Source organism: Odontesthes bonariensis, chromosome 8, assembly GCF_027942865.1.
Source record: "Odontesthes bonariensis isolate fOdoBon6 chromosome 8, fOdoBon6.hap1, whole genome shotgun sequence".
NCBI lineage: Eukaryota > Metazoa > Chordata > Actinopteri > Atheriniformes > Atherinopsidae > Odontesthes > Odontesthes bonariensis.
The window spans coordinates 2422044-2444297 of NC_134513.1; the positions used below are offsets into that span (position 1 = coordinate 2422044).

Sequence of the window (22254 nt, forward strand, 5' to 3'; positions counted from 1 at the left end):
TTAAAAAGCTTGCTGAACACACCAGATGAAATGGGAGCTGAATAAAGAGCCAGTTTATGTTGTAAATCACACAAAGCTGCCGTAATGGAGGGCCTGGATAAGGCTGAAAGGGTTTAATGAGCACAACTACCTGCAGAAAAGGACGGAGAATCACAGGAAGTGGCTTTTATGTTCCGACTAAAAACCAACTTTCAGAGTCTTTATTCTTCTCATAATCTCAGGATTATGGTGAGGATATTATTCCCGTTTCTCCCACTTGTGGCGTTCCCTCGACTTTTTAACCGTATTCCATCGTCCTAACCTTCCTTCTCTCACTTTTTTCTCATTCTCAGTTTCCCCTCCTTTCGCTGGGCTGTGCTCCTCCTCGCTTCGCTCGTTTAAAATCAATAATCTCATATAAGAGTAGACACTCTTAGTGCTGGCTCAGGAGCAGCTTAGTTTCCCATCAACCTGGACGAGAGTCTCACAGGGAAAGCCGAGCCATTAGGTGGTGTTTTAGCCTGGGAACTGAGTGAGAAGCAAACACACTCACATATCCCCTCTTTTGTGGTTCCAGAAATGCAGGCCGAATAACGTTTAAACTCTTTGCTTTTCTATCAAGTCATCAGTCATGGTGCATGAATTAGGTAAAAACGAGCAGCAGTAAGTTGTGTAATTGTTAATTTTAGTGGCTCACTTCATAAGCAGGTCCTGCTAATGAGCCACACACCTTCTGGATTAACAAGATTACAATCTGGAACAGATTCAATAAATCAAAACCTCATTAATAAGGTTAGATCTGTTACTGGCAGCTGAAAGAATTTTGTTCATCCTTCCCTGAGAAAGATGCAGTCCGTGAGAGATGGACTCCCAAACACGAACTTATTCGTGTTGGTCCGATCACAGTATTTCATTAAATTAAAGTTTAGTCGCTGTTAACCACGAAGGAACAGCCATCCTGCTTTATTTCCTTTACTTTTACACCATTTCATCTTTTATTGGAAACCTTTTAAGCCTTTTTATTGTGAACATTTAACATTTTACCAGTTTTATTCAATTCAGATTCATTTATAAAGAGACAAATCACAACAAATGTCACCTGAAGACGCTTCAAGTTACAGTCCAGTTCATACAGAGCCAGTCAATACAAGTTAGATCTGTTACTGGCAGCTGAAACATTTTTGTTCATCCTTCCCTGAGAAAGATGCAGTCCGTGAGAGATGGCCTCCCAAACACGAACTTATTCGTGTTGGTCCGATCACAGTATTTCATTAAATGAAAGTTTAGTCGCTGTTAACCACGAAGGAACAGCCATCCTGTTTTGTTTCTTTTACTTTTATAATATTTCTCCTTTTATTGGAAACCTTTTAAGCCTTTTTACTGTGAACATTTAACATTTTACCAGTTTTATTCAATTCAGATTCATTTATAAAGAGACAAATCACAACAAATGTCATGTCAGGGTGATTCAAGCCAATTGTAATCTGTAATACAATCAGGTCCAAATGAGTCCATCCCCCGTCCTGAGCGTGCAGGAGGCGACTGTGGAGAGAAAAAAACTCCCTTTTAACCCTTTGAGGCCGGAAAAGCGTTGCCGCATTTCTACCTTTAAAGCCGGGGGGCGCTGTTGCGTTATTCTACCTTTAAGGCCGGGAAAGCGTACACATCTTTTTTCATGTATAAGGTTGTTTTGCACCAGTTATTGATCTCTGCGCCAAATAAATGCATTATAATAGAGACGTGAGTGTCGTCATGTTCCTCGTGTCATTGTTTTGAAGTTAAGTTAGATCGAACAAGCATGGAGGACTTTCAGTGGGAAGACATTTCAGACGGTAGCGATTTTGAGGAGTTTCTTGGCTTTGATGCTGATGAACGTGCTGACCCAATTGATCGAGATTTATGGCGAGCACATATGTTTGAGGATGATTTTGAAGGGTTTGAATGTGAGTGGAAGACTGACAATTACCACCGCAATCGACGGAGAGATTTCAACCGCACACCAGGGGTGAAAGTCGGTTTACCTGCAGATGCCACACCGTTGCAGGCATTTAATCATATTTTTACTGAGGAGCTTTGGGCGCATCTCGTTTCTGAGACGAACAGATACAGTGAGCGGGTACTTCAGACTCCAGCTCGAGCAAAGATGGCAAGGTGGTCACACGCAACTGTGCCGGAGATGGAAACGTTTATTGGAATGTGTATGGGCTCCTTGTGCTGCCAGTACGAAGAGACTGGCGATAAAATAAATAGATAAATAAATAATTTAAATATAAATAATAATAATAATATAATTAAATTAAATTTTATTTTATTACTGTTTTCTAATTAAAAATAGTGCTGTTCCTGCACTTTACTTTTTATTTTATTTTATTACTGTTTTTTTATTGAAAATAGCGCTGTTCCTGCAATTTACTTTTTACATTTTCTATTTTCGTGAAGGTGTATGTAAATAAACTCAATTTCCAAAGAAAGCCACAGGTGTAAGCTCTCAAATACTTTTTTAATTTTGTTTCTATCTGCTACAGAGGCTGAGAAATCCATCATTTAGTAGGTGTTGACACAATTGCTGAATTTCCAGAAAAACTTCAGGTTTTAGGGGGTCTTTCTGAAATCGCCCGTAGGTTTTACAGGCATTCTTTTCCAGGCGTTTTAGGCCTAAATGGGTTAACAGGAAGAAACCTCCATCAGAACCAGAAACAGGAAGGGCGGCCATCTGCCTCGACTCTGTTTCTGATATTAACAATATTACAAGGGTGAAAGAAGGCAGTCCTAGAAACCTTTTTTATATGTGAGTCAGAGGACAGATCCTGGTCAGAAATAACTCCAAGGTTCCTCACTGTAGGACCAGAAGCCAAGGAAATACCATCTAGAGTAACTATATGACCAGACAGTTTCTCCCTGAAGCGCTCAGGTCCAAAGATAACGACTTCAGTTTGTCTGAATTTAGAAGCAGAAAGTTCTGAGTCATCCAGGTCTTTATGTCTTTAAGACATGCTTGTAGTCTGACCAACCTATTGGGTTCATCTGGTTTCATAGATAAGTACAGCTGAGTATCATCAGCATAGCAATGGAACTTTATGCCATGCTGTCGAATAATGTTACCTAATGGAAGCATGTATAAAGTGAAAAGAATCGGTCCAAGCACAGAACCCTGAGGAACAACCCTCGAGGAAAAGACCTAATAACTTGTTTTCTTTTGGAAATATTACGGCTCAAAGTCAGAGTTTTGTTGAATTTGAACTGGCTGAAGACTTTTACACATACTGCATCGTACCAGGTTTGCTGGATCTCATGTCTCGTCTCTCATCGTCTTTGCAGGACTTTCTGGGCCAGGCCCACTGCACCCTCGGAGAGGTGGTCGGATCGATGGGCAGCCGCTCTGAAAAACCTCTCGGGTGAGTAGAGAGAGCAGTCAGTCAGTCAGCTCTGCGTTCTCCATCTTTCTCCAATGCCTGAGTTTGTTGTTGTTGTTGGTGGTGAAGAGGTCAACAGGAAGTGGCTCTATTAGCAACAGCTGGAATGGGTACAGCGCCACCTATCATACCGGGGTATGACACGCTTTGGGCCTCTGATCCCATTCATTCACCACCAGATATCCAAGGAGAATTACCCTTAATAACTCAGTCTTTTTTTTTTTTTCCATTTTCTTTTTTTTATTAAAATAAAAAGAACAGAGGGATGTAACAGAAATATACATGGTATGTTGGGACATCAACATCTGGGTTTCTTTAAATAAAACAATTAAATAAAATATTAAATAAAATAATCAAGAAACCGAGCAACCTCTTCTTTAGACCGTAGTGCTGTGTATCAGATTATAAGAAAAACTGAAACAAAACAAATAAATCCCAAGAGTTAAATAAATATATAAATAAAACAAACAAAAAGACAAGACAACGCCACAAAATCCAAATCTATCAATTTGTTAACTCCACAAAATCTGGCCGTGACTGTTTTACATAGGAGACCTATTCCGACCACAACTTAATAAATTTGTTCATTTGTAGGCGAAGTGAAAATAATTTTTTCCATTAAGTATACTTCGTTAACTATATCCTTCCATTCCTCAATTGTGGGGGAGTCGCTCAACTCATTCTGATTGTAATTTAACCAACAATCCGATCCTTTCAGTGCCATGTCACCCCACTGAGTGTCTGACCGAAGGTGATTGATGGTTACTGATCGTAAACTCTAAATAATCCCAGAGCTGTCAGTCGTATTCCCCCCACAGAGCTCACCGATCATCCATGCGTCTCCTTTGGGAGTCACTGTTTCACAAACTTCCATCTTTCATCTTCTGAGAATAGTCCCCGGGGGATTTTCCACAGTCGGTGTTGATGTGACATGTCTTTTTAAGGCAATGCCCTGAAAAGTTGGTGCAACTGACATGAAATCCCAGCTTAACTGTTGGTTATTGGTTTTCTTTGACAAGCTGAGGGCTCGACGATGTGTTTCCCTCCATCTGTTGTGGCGGGACAGCGAATCCGCCCGTGTTACTGTTCTGTAGGAGAAATAACGAGGTGATTCACTCAGAACCAGTGGAAGCAGGTATATCCCTGAGTTAAACACTCAAACCGTGTGAGCTGAGTGAAGGAAATGTTCCTGTGGCGGTGTCAGACGCTCAATGTACAGATTTACTCTGCGAGCTACATTATGTGCCGCTCGGTAATTGGACTCACTTCGTATTAAAGGTACAGTCTTGACAACCGTTGCTGGGGAAACAGAGCCAAGCAACAGTGTTGAGCGACAGGAAAAACACACATCGGCTTTGTTTATCAGGGTCGGGAAGCAGGAAACACAGATTCTGTCATGTTTTTAAGAAAAGGAATGTGTGCACGAGGTTATTTAAAGTGTAAAAGAAGAGAAAACGATGGCATTCGGAGCATCGGAGCTTCATAGAAATGTCTGAATTACGTCCCCTCTCGGTCCTCTGAGGTTTTCCCATCATGTTCGGCTCCTTCTCCTGTTTTTAAATGTTTTGTTTGTTTTGTTTTTGTTTTATTCAGTCACACAGTATACAACAAAAGTGTTCAATACAATCATAGCATTTTTTAAGTGACCGAAAAGGCCTACAGGCTGAAGCGTAATGCTTATTTATATATATATATATATATATATTTTTTTTTTAAACATGAACATTATATCCCCAGCTGGCAATAATAAACATAAATAAATCAGATAGAATAAAAATAAATAAACAGATAAACATAGAATAAAACAAACAAAATTATACTAATGTAGATGAATGATAATTAATAAAACAAAATTACATTCCAGCAGTGCACAAATTGCAGAACTTGTACAGTTTAATCACAATTCAAGGTTGTGTGTTTCCAGAAAGTCCTAATAAGGTCTCCATAAGTGAGGAAAATTCTTTTTCTTTTTTACAATAAATGTTAGTCTCTCCAAAGTGAGACAGGATATCAGTTCTTTTGTCCACATTCCGCGTAATGCTTATATTTAAGCCTGTCCTGTTGAACAAAATTAAGCTACCCATCAACCTAAATTTTTACAAACACTAAAGTAAGAAGAAAAATTACAGTAAAAAGACAAAAGACAGAATTGCATCCAATAAAGTCAAAAATAGAAGAATAATGAAGCAAAATCATAATTAGACACAAAATCCTTCACAAAATATAAATACTTGTAGCCCTTAAAAATTGCTTTAGAAACCATCCTTTTGAAAACCAAAAATGTTCTACAATTTCTTAGATTTATATTAGCATCATTCCATAATGAAACCCCAACTTTTCTTCAGCTTTTACTGAAACGCGAGCCGTTGAACTCTTATATTAGTTGTTGTTTTACGTATTTAGCTGCTGTTTTCATGTGTTTTATGTCATTAAAACCTCCCGTTTATAATCGCTGTCGCTGCAATATTTTAGCATTTGATGGATAGAACGTGTAACAGCGCTCCTTATTGTCTGCTTTTGAATTAGGATCAGATGTTGGTATTTATTAGGGCTGGGCAACGATTAAAATGTTTAATCTAATTAATCACATGATTTCCCTGATTAATCACGATTAATCGCATTTGTACGCAGAATCCAAAAATGAATCCAAAAGTAGCGTATAGCTTTTAGCATTTAGCTTTATTTTAAATGTGCTGCCATATGAATGAAAGTGCCATAACATTTGTTGTGCAAACACACTTTTAACATCAGCATCTTTCTGTAGTTTTTATGTAGAAGCCTCGCTCCACTGTCTGTTTCCTTGAATGACTTGCTGCTATCAGTTGTGTGTTTTGCCTTTAAGTGATATTTTAGACTGGAACTACTACGCTGAGAGGACAATTCAACTTGGCAGAGTTTACAGATGACTTTGGTTCTGTCGACTCCGCCGTCTGGAAGAACTTTAACATGAAAATGGCCGAGTAAAAGTTCCGTACCCTTCTCCATGTTTGGTGGATCCGCCGATTACTTTCTTTTCCTGTTCCACAGCAGCAGACTATTACAAAATAAAAGCCTGTGAGCAACAGACTTTTACAAAATAAAAGCCTGTGAGCAACAGACTTTTACAAAATAAAAGCCTGTGAGCAACAGACTTTTACAAAATAAAAGCCTGTGAGCAACAGACTTTTACAGAATAAAATAAATAATAAAACCTGCACTGATGCGCGATAAAATATTTGTTTTGGTTCTAATGGAGGAAAAAGTGTTCAACAGATAGTTGTCTGATAAATAAGATGAGAAAAAGTCAAAGTGAAAAGCTGGTTTATGGTGGTCGAGCTATTTTTGTCAGAGATAAAAAAGCTGTCGGATCATATGTTCTGTAACCATGAGAACAACAGAGCTCCACTTTAGTCCAGCAAAGGAGTCATTGGAACCACATTACATGCTATTACATTACTGCTGCTTTAAAGATGTGAGGTGAGCTTCCAGGTGTGTGTGTGTGTGTGTGTGTGTGCTTCCAGGATCGTTGTTATGAAGTTTGAGCCAAACTAAAGCTGGCGTCCGACTTTCTAAACTTTATAAACCAATCAAACTTTTAAACCTTTTCATCTCTGATTTCTAACTTCATGACTGACAGAAACATCAACAGGAAAAGCTAAAGATCGGCTTTTACCCTGAACGCTGCTCTTTGCTCGATAAATCCTTAAAAACGGAGGCGAAGGGGAGAAGTTAAAGCAAAGCTGGTGCGTCTGTTCTCCTTTGTCATGTCAAAGATAACGACGCTGTCGCCATGGTGATAGCAAAGGCAAGTTTCCCACAAAAAGGACAGGGAATATGGACCGTGGGTCACTCTAAAGTGCAAAACTATGTTGTCTGCCCTGAAAGCTCTTCTCAGGAACCCCCCCCCATCGCTGTTGGTCATCCATGCAGACACACCTGCCCATACACAGAATTCAGGGCAAAGCTGTGTGGAACTTTGATTAAAAATGCTCAATAAAAGCCAGAAAGAAGGGACTCGGATGGTCTGTGACAGAAACGGAGCCAGACCTGAGATCTGGATCAGAAAAAGGCTGCAACCCAACAAAGTGTGAATAAAACGCTCAGCCGGAGGCGGCGAGATGTGGTAGGTGGAGGGCCGCGGCTGTCGGAAACATCGGACACATGATGAGATAATTTCACTCATGAAGGACGTAACTTTATTTCAAATGCACGGCATTAAAAATGCATCATCCAGGCTGGATGCTGCTTGTTGTTGGGAAGCAATTAAAGAGTTTAAGTGGAGACGATGTCTGTAAACATGGAGAATTAATGGTAAACGGTTCTCATTTCTTTAGTTGCATCCATGAAAAACAGCAAAGATATCACTCAGAGGGGTCACATGACTCTGAAAGGATTGGATTATTGGCTAAATCACAATCAGACTGAGTCATTAAGTGCATGTAGACACCTTAATCTGACTAAGAACTGGATCGGATGGGATTCAGACCCCGAGATAACTGGGTTGAAAGTCACTTTAAACCTGCTTGTAGACGCTGAAGCTCGTGGTGAATCAGACTTTGCGTTCTGCACATGCTCCAGATGTTTTCCCGGGGTCGTGACCCGGAAGTCAAAGGAGACGATATTCCTGTTGTTGTCGCCGTCAGAAAGAAACAAACAACGCGATGGAGAATGCTCCGTTGGGCATCGAGTTTGTGCAACAAGCAGCTCATCACAGAGCAAATGTAGAGGGACGTAGCTTCATCTGGCTCTGCGTTCTCCATCTTTCTCCAACGCCTGAGTTTGTTGTTGTTGTTGGTGGTGAAGAGGTCAACAGGAAGTGGCTCTATTAGCAACAGCTGGAATGGGTACAGCGCCACCTATCATACCGGGGTATGACACGCTTTGTGCCTCTGATCCCATTCATTCACCGCCACATATCCAAGGAGAATTACCCTTAATAACTCAGTCTGATTGTAATTTAGCCAATAATCTGATCCTTTCAGAGCCATGTGACCCCACTGAGTGTTTGACAGACAGAAAACAGGATTTCTGCAGCAACAAGGTGATTCCCAAAGAGCTGTTAGCTGAAAACTTGGCATATCTCAGCATGGTGTGCAGTGTGTCCTTAAAACATTTGAGGAAACTGGACAAGTGGAGGACAGAAGAAGTGTCAGGCCTAAAGAACTATCTCCAGCAGAGGAACAGGAGGAAATCTGACCCCAAAACACCAAGTAAAACAAAAAAAACACAAAAGAAAACAAAAGAAACACAAAAACACCAAGTAAAACAAAAAAAACACAAAAGAAAACAAAAGAAACACAAAAACACGAAATAAAACAGAAAAAACACAAAAGAAAACTGAAAAACACAAAATAGAATAGAAAAACACAAAATAAACACGAAATAAAACAGAAAAAAACACAAAATAAAACAGAAAAAACACACATCAATACTTCTGAACACCACTGTGGGTCAGTTCTGACCTCCTTTGGTTCCCCTCAGCTCCGACAGTCTTGTTCCAACAAACAGGGAATAAAGTTGGTAAAGTAAAAACTTTTTACGTGGAGCTGAGGTTTGGTGAATGGCTGCACTGGAAAAAATGCCCCTCCAAAAATAAGTAGAAAAACAACAAATAAAAGACGCTTTTGCTTGAAATAACCAAAAAAATCTGCCAATGGAACTAGTGAAAATCGGCTTGTCAAGACTTCTTGAAATAAAATGTGATATTTAGGACTTTTGAGATAAAAGTGATCTTGAAATTAGCTTAAAAACCTCTTCAAATGTAAAAAAAAAAGCTTGTTTCATATGAAATTCGACTCAAAACAATTTGTTTTCAAGACTTTTTCATTTAACAAGATATTCCAGATGTATTGTCTTCAAACAAGTCCCTATATCTGGCTGAAATGGTACTTGTTAGGCAGTTGTGTCTGATATTAAGTGTAATGAGATACTCAATGAGACAAATATACTTGGTAAGACTTTGATTTTTCCCAGTGTGCAGAACATCACGCTCAGGAGAGTCGTGCGCCTCCACAAAAGAATCGAGCCTGATTGATGAGCGTTTATTAAAGTCGGGAGTGATTCGGTGTAGAAATAGCAGGAATGTCGACATGTATTAGAGACACAGCTGCCTGTCTGTTGGTGTGAACGCTGCGCTGTCAGACGCACACCTGCAGCCACGGGGGGCTCTTTAACAATTTTAATGAACACTAATTACAAGTAATTATATTGTTCAGTCAAACTCCAGTGGGCATTGGAGTGTGTGTGTGTCAGCAACGAGGGAAGCTGGATACCCTGACGAGTGCAGGATGCCACAGCTGACCGGCTGTCAGGCGTTTCAGGGTTTTATTTCTGTATTTTTTATCGTTCTTTATATCAAAAGGATCTCAAATGTATCAGGGACGGTGGTTTGACCTCATTCTCTGAGCAAAGAAAACTAACTAATGACATTTAATTGTGAGTAATTATTCACTCGCTCGGGAAATAACGAGCGATGCTTCAAAAATGAAGGTTAAAAAGAGCAAAAACGTCTGTTTATTAGAGTGGATCAAATCCAGTGAGCAGGGGCAACAGTTCATGCTCTTTAACTTAGTCCTGTTCCTGATGATAACAGCCAGAGTTGGAGCCAGAAAAGGACTTTTTGAGAAATAACCGGCTGGATTTTTTTGCCTCAGTCCAGTTTAAATGAGCTCTGGTCCTGGATCATGTTCACATGTGGCTTCCTCTCCGCCTGATGGAGCTCTAACAGATGCAGATCTGTGGATTCCTGGTAGTGTTCCTGAGCCCAGGCAGGGATTTCCAGGACAGAATCAGGTCTGTTTACAGCTCTTACAGAGATGTCTCCAGATTCTCTGAATCTTGTGAGATATTCTGTATTGTAGATGAGGCTCTGCCTCTCTTAGGTGCTCTTTTTTATAATTAATCCAGTCACTCAGTTGTTGGGAAGTTGCTCCACTTGGTTTTGAACCCTTTTGTTGCCCCGGTCACAACTTTCTGAGCTGAAATGTGTCATTTTCTTCGATCTCCTGTGATGAAAATGTTGTTTGTGACACGAACATTTTCACGAACATTCGTCTAAATGAGTTAAAGGGTTTACAGGTGCGGCGTTTCTGCAGATTGATGCTTTAAGTTTAACATTTTTCTTGCAGTTCCACAAAAAAGTTCTAAAACTCCACCGGTAGCCTTTTTTTTGGCTAAATCTGACAGGTGCACACGTCATTTCTGTGAAAAAGAAAACGTAGTAAAGTTATTTATTCACACGCATAGAATAAGATTAAAGAACAAAGTGTAATAGATTAGTCTGACTGAGGCTGCTCGAGCGCAGTAATCAGCTCTGGGGAGTAAAATTTAAGATAAATTCCGCACTTTAAATTAAATTAAACGGATTTATTCGTAATCGGTTGCAGAAAAAGACTTTCGTGTGTCACTGTGACTTCTTTCGCCATATTTCCAAACAACATGGAACAACAAACTTAATATATATGGTGGGTTTTGGGTCCTCTGATCATGAAAGGCTGCAGTCTGCCGCCGGAGGCGAGTGTTTTAAAAAAACATTTTCCAGGATGGAGAAGGGGGTCGGCCATAATCTGTCCTGCTCGCCTCGGTGTCCTGAAGGCATGCGGGTCCCTGAGAGATGATGGGCGGCAGCCGTGGAGCTGGCAGCTGCAGCGCTGTAGCACACGGTGATGGAGGAGGTGTGGATAGACTCAGTCGTGGTGATGGAGCGGCGCACCATCACTAACCCTCGCAGTGTGGAGCTGCTGCAGGGGCTGCATTCCTCTCTGAAACACTGCCCGAGTGTAAATAAAAGCAGAAGTCTCAGAAACCATCATTCAAAGCAGAGGAGAACAAAGAAAATTGGATATTTTATTATTTCATTAATAATATCGGCTCGCTCTGAATTTTATGGCTGCAAAACGTGTCGGGACGAAAAGGCAATAAGAAAAGAGCACCACAGAGAGGCAGAGTCCCTCAGACGTAGATGGTATGGAGGGGCATTAGTGGAAACCTGCACATCTGGAAAGGCTCCATCAGTGCTGAAAGGTATAAACTAGGGCTGGGCGAGTTAACTCATTAATTATTTAACGCCGACAAATATTTTATTGCACATTAACGCAGGTTTTATTATTTATTTTATTATTGTAAGAGTCTGTTGCTCACAGGCTTTTATTCTGTAAAAGTCTGCTGCTCACAGGCTTTTATTTTGTAAAAGTCTGTTGCTCACAGGCTTTTATTTTGTAAAAGTCTGCTGCTGTCTGCTGTGGAACAGGAAAAGAAAGTAATCGGCGGATCCACCAAACATGGAGAAGGGTACGGAACTTTTACTCGGCCATTTTCATGTTAAAGTTCTTCCAGACGGCGGAGTCGACAGAACCAAAGTCATCTGTAAACACTGCCAAGTTGAATTGTCTTCTCAGCGTAGTAGTTCCAGTCTAAAATATCACTTAAAGGCAAAACACACAACTGATAGCAGCAAGTCATTCAAGGAAACAGACAGTGGAGCGAGGCTTCTACATAAAAACTACAGAAAGATGCTGATGTTAAAAGTGTATTTGCACAACAAATGTTATGGCACTTTCATTCATATGGCAGCACATTTAAAATAAAACTAAATTGCGCAAACCAGCTCATTGTAGCCTAAGGTAGCGGAGTAAGAGGACAGTTTCTGCTGCACTTGTTTTTTTGTTGATTTAGTAACTACTGGAGACATTTTTCAGTGGACTTTGTTCACATTTAATGAGGCATTTTATAACAAACTGCTCTGCCACTTTGCGCTTCTTCCTCTTTCTTTTTCCTTTTCCGACACCCTCTCTTTCCTCTTACAACTTGTTCCCCTTTTCCCTTTTCTCTTGTCTTAACTTCGCCTCTTCTGTGGCCACCAATAAGATCTCGGTGCTCGTTTTAAGCGGCGGGTCGGCGTGGAGCTGTGGCGAACCGTTGGGCGACGGTCTCAGATATACGAGCCGAGAAAACGCAGACGGCTGTGAATACCAGCCTGATTGTGAGCATTTGTACAACCAGGACAAAGAAAGTCTCGGTCGGCCTGTGTTGTCACATGGATTTCATGTCAGGGTTCCTTTTGTGAGAGAGAATTATGGTCAATGAGCTGCCTTTTGTGCGGAGAATCGTGTCTGTTTATGGATCCCGGTGTCACCGCTGATGTCTCATTCAGATATTCCACCTTCAGCGGGATCATAATGAAAATTACATGCGTGTGTGTCACACCCCGGACTTAATTAGCCGTCTCTTAAGAGGCGATGATTGCAGATCCATGTGTCTTGATTAGAGAATTCAGTGTTTTCCTCTCATATCCCTGAGGCACTTCTCCAGCTTCTACTGTTTGATAAACTAAAAACAGGAAGCAGGCAGTTTAGTTGCTTCCACAGTTTCCATCCAAACTTCAGAGCGTCGGTTTGGACCCGTCTGCAGAACATCGGTCATTGTTCATCCCGTAATTACACTGAAAAAAATAACTCATAAGATTTACTTAAAAAAACCTTTGTATGTATTTGAACTCAAATTAAGTAATATTTAATGCTGCAATATCAAGTACACTGGAAAAAATGCCCCTCCAAAAATAAGTAAAAAAACAACAAATAAAAGACGCTTTTGCTTGAAATAAGCAAAAAAATCTGCCAATGGAACTAGTGAAAATCGACTTGTCGAGATTTCTTGAAATAAAATGTGATATTTGGGACTTTTGAGTTAAAAGGGATCTGGAAATTAGCTTAAAAACCTCTTCAAATGGAAAAAAAAATAGCTTGTTTCATATGAAATCCGACTCAAAACAAGATGTTTTGTTCCCTCTCATGAGCGCTTCCTTCACACATGCAGAACACACGAGTGCAAACAAATACTTTCTTCAGTTAAAGACTAAATCCAGTGTCGTTTGGCTTTGAGTAAGCTCCTCCCCCTTGATGATGGAGCTCCTCCCCTTTGATGATGGAGCTCCTCCCCCTTGATGATGGAGCTCCTCTCCTGGATGTTGGAGCTCCTCCCCTTTGATGTTGGAGCTCCTCCCCCTTAATGTTGGAGCTCCTCCCCTTGATGATGGAGCTCCTCCCCCTTGTTGATGGAGCTCCTCCCCCCGGGATTGAATACTTACCTGAAGCTAACATTAGCTACGCTACGTTTACATGAGCAACCTGTCAGAGATGTCAGATCTCACTCTGCTCTCCTTTTCTCTAAAGGAAATTAATTGTGATTACAATAATATACACTTAACCACCTAAATATCTTTTCTAAGTTGATAATTTCTCTTTGGAGAAAGACTTTGCAGACTTTCCTTTCTGTGCATATAATCGATGTGACCCCAGATCTCTGAGCCGTCTGGGAACAATAGGAAGTGAGAATAAGGGAAAAAGAGGTAATTTCTTCCTGTGCCGTCTGATATTTGAGCTTTTCTTTTCCTAGTTTCACATTTCCTGGAGAATAAAGCTTTCAGAAGTTTTTAAAGGAAAAGAAGAAAAGCTTTCAGCTCATTTGCTCCAGTGTCTGTTTCATTGTAATAAATGGTATTTCAGAAGCATGTTCCTCCCAGAGCTGGAGGAAAAGGAGACTTTGAATTGCAGTGAAGCAGAGGTCCTCGACCCCAATTCCAGGCTTTCTAAATAACTGCCCGAGTCGATTTCTGCCAGATGGGTCTCTCATGGCAGAGCTCATCACTTTTAGATTTCAGGACCTCTCAGGAGTGAAGTCAAATTATGTCATCCTGCTCTGCTTCTCAGCCGTGGATATCTCTTTTAACTAATAAGCTGGGCTGAGGATTGTGCAGAGTAAATACAACATGCAGACGTTACAGTTTAAACCTGGTCGGAAACATACACCCGTTCTGAATCCAGAGGGTTTAACGTGACGTCGGCCCACCCTTTGCAGCTATAACAGCTTCTTCTGGGAAAGCTTTCCAGAAGCTTTAGGAATGTTTATGAGAGTTTCTGACCGTTCTTCCAGCATCTCTGAGGTCAGAACGCAAAGTCTGATTCACCACGAGCTTCAGCGTCTACAAGCAGGTTTAGAGTGACTTTCAACCCAGTTATCTCGGGGTCTGAATCCGATCCGATCCAGTTCTTAGTCAGATTAAGGTGTCTACATGCACTTAATAACTCAGTCTGATTGTAATTTAGCCAATAATCCGATCCTTTCAGTGCCATGTGACCCTAGCCTGGCGACGCCATCCTACGTACTTCCGCCCAAAGATTTTGGCTCCGCACATAGTCTGGCCAAATCCCCCTACCTCGGTTCGCTCAGTGTTTTGCCAATCAGCAAACAGTTGCGAGTGGTGACGCAGAACTCACGCGCGGAGTCCATTGTAGTCCATATAATTGTAGTTCAACCGCAGCGGAAATAAACATGGCGACGGAAGAACGCTAGAAGCTATCCATGAAGTTGTCTCAACTCTGGGGAGCATTACACAATTAAAACGAGAGCAAGAGGAATGCCTCGTCAATTTTGTTAGTGGCAAGGATGTCGTAGCTCTCCTTCCAACTGGCTTTGGGAAAAGTTTGATTTATCAAATGGTACCGGTATAATGAAAGCGGATGTGGGAAGCGTGATTCGCGAGCTAGAGACTCGCGAGAGTAAGCATGAACCTCGGCGCATAACCAACGTCATTTCTAAACATTATGATTGGTTAAGGGAACTCCGTTACTCCAATGAATTTAAGTTGCTGGGTAAGGTCCCGCCCTCCATGGAAACGGATTCCTCTTGGGTTTTCCCAGACTGTTTGACAGAGTCAACAGTCGGCTTTCGCCCAGGCTAATGTGACCCCACTCAGTGATATAAAGGCTGGCACTTCGTGGTCGACCCAATAATCATCCATCTCAGCGCTTGTTTTCAGCTCTTTTTCTTTTCCAGTCCTTGAAGAGTTTAACACTTTACAGTGAATATAAACAAATTTAACGTAAATTAAATGTAAACATCTCATGCTTATATGGTGGCAATCCTATGTGACGTGGCACAGCAGGATTATGATATTCAATAAGAGTTTATGTGCTTCAGTTCAGGACGGGACGAGTTACAGATGATTTTTCTGAATGTTCGAGGCGTCTTCTGGCTCGTGTGGCGTAAACCCGCCGCCGTCCCGTGACCGCGACCCGTCGACCTGACGCTGTGTTGTGCTTTGTGTCGTCTGCAGGGGCATTCCAGGGAAGAAGTGTGGGACCATCATCGTAAAGGCAGAGGAGCTGAACAACTGCAGGGTGAGTGCCGGCATGTTTCACTTTGTGTTGGAAAAACAAAGCAAAAGACACGAAGAAGAGTTCCTCTGCACCTCTGTCATCATTCGTGTCCCATTTTCAGGCTTATTCTATTAAATCCTTGTTGTTTAAATGATTTAGTTGTTTAACTTTGGTAGCATTCATCATCATATAAACAGTTTAATTTCGCCGTTTCTTTGTTTTCGGTTTCAGATATGATCCAATTCAGTTTTATTTATATAGCGCCAAATACAACAAATGTCATCTCAAGGCACTTAGATAATAAAGTCCAATTCATTGTAATCATAATTATTTGCGAAATAATCCAATTAATTCATTAGAGCCAATTCAAAAACAGTTTCCTAGCTAAGGAAACCAACAGATTGCACCGAAACTTGTCTTCAGTCCAATCTCCTGTCCTGAGTGTGCCTGTGGAGAGGAACGACTCCCTTTGAACAGGAAGAAACCTCTGGCAGAACCAGAACCAGGAAGGGGGGCCATCAGAACCAGAACCAGGAAGGGTGGCCATTAGAACCAGAACCAGGAAGGGTGGCCATCAGAACCAGAACCAGGAAGGGGGGCCATCAGAACCAGAACCAGGAAGGGTGGCCATTAGAACCAGAACCAGGAAGGGTGGCCATCAGAACCAGAACCAGGAAGGGGGGCCATCAGAACCAGAACCAGGAAGGGTGGCCATTAGAACCAGAACCAGGAAGGGTGGCCATTAGAACCAGAACCAGGAAGGGTGGCCATTAGAACCAGAACCAGGAAGGGTGGCCATTAGAACCAGAACCAGGAAGGGTGGCCATTAGAACCAGAACCAGGAAGGGTGGCCATTAGAACCAGAACCAGGAAGGGTGGCCATCCGCCTCCACCAGCTGGGGTTTGAGAGGACAGAAAAGAGGGGAAAAAACCACTGTAACATTCAAAGGATATCTGTTGGAACAGGGAAACACCAGTTAACGACTACAATAATGTCACATGTACATAATATCATTTGAGAAGAGTAAAGTGAGGAAAGGTGTGACAGATGAGGCCCCCCAGCAGCCTGGGCCTACAGCAGCTTAACTATGGGATGTTTCAGGATCACCTGAGCCATCCCTAACTATAAGCTTTATCAGAAAGGAAAGTTTTAAACCTGGTCTGAAAGGTAGAGAGGGGACTGATAACTGAAGGCTCTGCCTCCCAAACTGGCAGCTGGTTCCACAGAGAGGGGCCTGATAACTGAAGGCTCTGCCTCCCAAACTGGCAGCTGGTCCCACAGAGAGGGGCCTGATAACTGAAGGCTCTGCCTCCCAAACTGGCAGCTGGTTCCTCAGAGAGGGGCCTGATAACTGAAGGCTCTGCCTCCCAAACTGGCAGCTGGTTCCACAGAGAGGGGCCTGATAACTGAAGGCTCTGCCTCCCAAACTGGCAGCTGGTTCCTCAGAGAGGGGCCTGATAACTGAAGGCTCTGCCTCCCAAACTGGCAGCTGGTTCCACAGAGAGGGGCCTGCTAACTGAAGGCTCTGCCTCTCAAACTGGCAGCTGGTTCCACAGAGAGAGGGGCCTGATAACTGAAGGCTCTGCCTCCCAAACTAGCAGCTGGTTCCACAGAGAGGGGCCTGATAACTGAAGGCTCTGCCTCCCAAACTGGCAGCTGGTTCCTCAGAGAGGGGCCTGATAACTGAAGGCTCTGCCTCCCCAAACTGGCAGCTGGTTCCTCAGAGAGGGGCCTGATAACTGAAGGCTCTGCCTCCCAATCTGGCAGCTGGTTCCTCAGAGAGGGGCCTGATAACTGAAGGCTCTGCCTCCCAAACTGGCAGCTGGTTCCACAGAGAGGGGCCTGATAACTGAAGGCTCTGCCTCCCAAATTGGCAGCTGGTTCCACAGAGAGGGGCCTGATAACTGAAGGCTCTGCCTCCCAAACTGGCAGCTGGTTCCACAGAGAGGGGCCTGATAACTGAAGGCTCTGCCTCCCAAACTGGCAGCTGGTTCCACAGAGAGGGGCCTGATAACTGAAGGCTCTGCCTCCCCAAACTGGCAGCTGGTTCCACAGAGAGGGGCCTGATAACTGAAGGCTCTGCCTCCCAAACTGGCAGCTGGTTCCACAGAGAGGGGCCTGATAACTGAAGGCTCTGCCTCCCAAACTGGCAGCTGGTTCCACAGAGAGGGGCCTGATAACTGAAGGCTCTGCCTCCCAAACTGGCAGCTGGTTCCACAGAGAGGGGCCTGATAACTGAAGGCTCTGCCCCCCAAACTGGCAGCTGGTTCCACAGAGAGGGGCCTGATAACTGAAGGCTCTGCCTCCCAAACTGGCAGCTGGTTCCACAGAGAGGGGCCTGATAACTGAAGGCTCTGCCTCCCAAACCGGCAGCTGGTTCCACAGAGAGGGGCCTGATAACTGAAGGCTCTGCTTTGTATGACTCATTTCTGTCCTTTTTTGTTGTCTCTGCTCACAAGGAATCGGTGATGATGCAATTCTGCGGAAACAAGTTGGACAAAAAGGATTTCTTTGGCAAGTCCGACCCCTTCCTGGTCTTCTACAGGAGCAACGAGGACGCCACGTGAGTTCCCCTCCTTCAGGTTTCCTTCCCTCCTTCACCCGCTTTCATGTTTGCTTTAATCCTTCCCCGCGTCCAAAGGAAATGGGTTTCACTGATTTGCCTCAGATCAAAGGAAATGCCGCCTGTTTAAGCATGTGTGGCTGGCAGAGTGTGAGTGGAAGCAGGGGGTATTGGACAAGTGCAGCGCTGGGGTCTGTGTAAAGAGATTTCAGATGTGAGTGTGCGTTCGATCCAGCACTGTCGGCGCTCTCTTCCATCCCGCAGTGTGTTACAAGTCAGATAAGACTTGGTGCTCTGAGGGTGGAAGATACCAACTCCACCTGCCAGCGAGAGGGGCTAATGAAATTACCTCTTTCAGTGGAAGTGTGTTTGTGTGTGTGTCAGGGCAGCACTGCAGCTTCCACAGCTGTCCACTTCCATCGAGTGGAAAGCCTCAGTTAAAAGAAAATTACTCGTACGTCTTATTAGATTAACGTCGATGCAGAATACAAAATCTGTTTGGATATTATGAGAAAAATCATTGGCTGTGTTCCAAACCGCATACTTCTCCTACTACTCATACTAACTTTCTGAGTTAGTATGCAAGTTTGAGTAAGCGAGAAGTTCCCGGATGCATACTAGATTCTCCGAAATGTTGGGTATGCATCATGAGGTTACTACTCATACTCAAACTACCCAAGATGCAACACAACGTGACGTCGCCGATCGTCATTTCCTGTCAAAACGGCAGTTTCAAGCTAGCTACAACGAGGGTAGGTTCACTTCCTGTTTTCAAAACAAAAGCACCAATTGTATGGTAATGGCTTTCCCTATGATAAAAGGCAACGGGTATTTTATTTTGTGAAAATAACAGGAAGTGCGTTAGCTCACTGCGGCTAGCTTTAGTAGCGCCGAATTCGTGGGAACAAAACTGTAAACAGCCGGTATTTTGTCAGGTTTTCAACACGTTGGGGATCTAAACGACTACTTTCTCACCTGAAAATGTTTCAAATGTTGCTAAAGTTTACAGAGTTTAGAGCTTAAGAGAAATCAGCTTCAGGCCGGCTGATTTCAGCTCGGGCAGGAGCGAAATGCATTGTGGGTAAATGCTCTGCATACTGTCTGATCGATGAGTATGCAGTATGCAGTATGGAATCATACGGCATACTGCGGTTTCGAACACAGCCTGTGTCTTGTACAAAAAGTACAGGATGCCAAAAATCATAGTGAATTAATGATCAAAAAACAGAAGCTTCTAATCCACAATCTGCATCAACAGCTTCCCAACTTCCTGCTAAAGCAGGGGTGGCCAACCGGTCAGAGACTAAGAGCCGCATTTTTTACTGTGTTACCACAAAGAGCCACATTATTTAGAAAAATGACCGAATTCTCTCCGTTCCATCCGTCTGTTCTTGACTCGCTCTCGTCTCGGTCACGTGACGCATCAACGCTGATATTAAACCCACGAACTGAGCAAAATGAGTCAAAAACAGACGTGTTTGGAGCTTCTTCCCAGTGAGGAGACGGAAGAAGAGTCTGTGACCACTAAGAAAAAGAAAGCTGCATTTTAAAGGCATGTTTAAGCGTTACCATAGCGACCAGAGAGGTTAGGAGGCAGAGAGGATGTTACGTCAGGAGGACGCTGCTAATAAAGTTACACACAAGTACACAGTGGATTCAAGTTTATTATTATATTTACTAAATACCACAGATAAATACTACAAAATAAAATAATACAACTAATACAGTAGTTGTATTATTTTATTTTGTAGTATTTATCCGCCACACCTGAAAGGCCGGTCCGTGAAAACATTGTCTGACATTAAACCGGTCCATGGAGCAAAAAAGGCTGGAGACCGCTGCTGTATTGAACTCAAACGAAGCGGAAAAAAAATTAAATAAAATTTTGATATGAACGTAAGAGCCGCATGAAACCAAACAAAGAGCCGCGGGTTGGCCACCCCTGTGCTAAAGGAATGTTAAATAAGGGAGTTTCCCATCGAAAAGTTCCTCCATTTGGAGCACACAGTGTAAACAACATCTTTCCTTGTGTTACTCTGGTCACCCAATCACTTCAAATACCTCTTACTGCTGCTGTAGTCATTTAAACACCAAAAGCTAATGTTAGTTCCAGAGTTAAGCTAGCCAAACCGAAGTTAGCTTAGCTTGCTAACAGGCTAGTTTTAATGTTAGCACCTAGCTTGTTTTCCTGAGGGTATTTAATCATTTTTATACACTTTTAAACATAGTTGTCTTGTTGTATTGTTACTTAATCTCATAAATCACATCAGTGATGACGACATGAATTACTTTGACTAAAACTTTAAAACTTTTTAGCTCTTTTTTTCTTGTTAGTGAGGAACTCCAGTGAGGAGCGCAGTTCACTTCTCAGGCTACTTCTGGATAACAGCCGACAAAAGTGTCACATTCCAGCTTCATAAGTTTTCTACTTTATCTAATCAATGTTTTTCAATGTTTCTGTTTAGATAACAAACTAAATTCTATTGATATTTTCTCCTCTGCTGGCGTGTAATTGTTGTAATACCGTCAGAGCAGTGAGTGTCGAGCAAAGCTACATACTTCACTGATTCAGAACACTTTGCTCACCTAAAGCAAAGGTGGCCTCCTTAATTCAAAACATGTTGAAGGGTTTTTCACAATGTGTTTAGTAGGAGAGGTTAATTGGAGCACATTTAGTCCAATAAGTCCCAAAATTAATTTTTTTTTTGTAGCTGGTAATGTATTTTCTACTCATGAAAGATCTTCCACTCTTCTACTTTTTACATTCTCTCTCCAGGTTTACCATCTGCCACAAGACAGAGGTGGTGAAGAACACTCTGAACCCCGTGTGGCAAGCCTTTAAAATCCCCGTGCGAGCTCTTTGCAATGGTGATTACGACAGGTATGTTCGATTCTTTTACACCACCTTAAATGCAGTGCAACAACAAAGGCGACCATCTTTGTGGATCCATGTGCATTATGTTCAGTATCAGGCATAAAGACGATATGAGCAACCCTGAAGATGTTCTGCATGTTCCTGCAGTGTCTAATGGCCTCCAGCCTGCGTGGTTATTGTTTACAAATGAGCAAGTAAAAGTAAAAAGTAGTCATCCAAATAATTACTTGAGTAAGAGTAAAAAAGCGCTTGATGAAAAAACTACTCAAGTACTGAGTAACTGTTGAGTAACGTCTGATTTATTTGTTAACACAAGCATTCAATCAGATAGACAAAAATACTAAATAATCATCTTTAGGCAAATTAGAGTTCATCCAATTGATAAAATAAATTAAAATTAATTCATTAATTACAAAATAGCTTAAATTAAAATAATCCAGGTACATTCAAGAACTTCAATAAAAAATAAAAGAGACTTAGGAAATGTTTAAAACATGTGTAACCCATATGTAACCTAAAAAACAAACATTCACCTATCCATGGGGGGAAAAACGAGTTTAGGAAACTTAGCGCTACATGTTTCCTCAAGTTAGATGTTGAGTTTCTGCTGAAATGTGCGTTTGTTTTGGTTGCCACAGAAGACACATAATGGAGCTGCTGTTTCTCACTCTTTGTAAGGTAAACATGCTTTCAGTATGAGGCCTCGTCTGCGTCTTCATTTCCCACCGTTGGTTCTGACATTTTTCATCTGTTTCTTTGTTTGTTTGCTACGACTGCTAATGCTAAAGCTAACCCGTCTCTCTCTGTCAGAATAAAACATTAAAATGAGGCGTACGCGGGGGGATAAAAATAATGAGGCGTAGAATACCAAAGAGGTAAGAAGAAAAGTAACCAGCTCATTGTAGCCTAATGTAGCGGAGTAAGAGGACAGTTTCTGCTGCACACATCTACTCAAGGAAAAGTAAAACGTATAGTGATTTAAAACTACTCCTAGAGGTATAATGTTTTCAAAAACGTACTCAAGTAAATGTAACTCGTTACTACCCACCTCTGGAAATGAGGTTCAAGTCTCATCGTCTTCTGGAAAAATAAATGTAACAATATATTCGCTTGTAGATATCTTAAAGATGTGTTACATATTTGTTTTTAGGGTTAATTTCTTCTGATGAAATAGTCCTTACATTATTCATCTGACAGGGAACAATGAGACTCACGTGGTTGTTTCAGCAAACACTGGAGTCAATAAAAACTACATAAATGTGACTCTGCAAACCCCATCATATGAAAAA

At 42.1% G+C, this 22254-nt stretch overlaps 1 protein-coding gene across 1 annotated transcript in view; it reads left to right on the top strand.

Annotated features, from left to right (window-relative positions):
* Positions 1–22254, top strand: part of LOC142385116 (copine-8) — a 139831-nt gene that overhangs the window by 65004 nt on the left and 52573 nt on the right. The window contains exons 6-9 of the mRNA XM_075471302.1: positions 3298–3374; positions 15484–15547; positions 17987–18090; positions 20867–20971. Of these exons, the coding sequence (XP_075327417.1) occupies positions 3298–3374; positions 15484–15547; positions 17987–18090; positions 20867–20971 (350 nt within the window). The remainder of the gene's footprint in view (positions 1–3297; positions 3375–15483; positions 15548–17986; positions 18091–20866; positions 20972–22254) is intronic.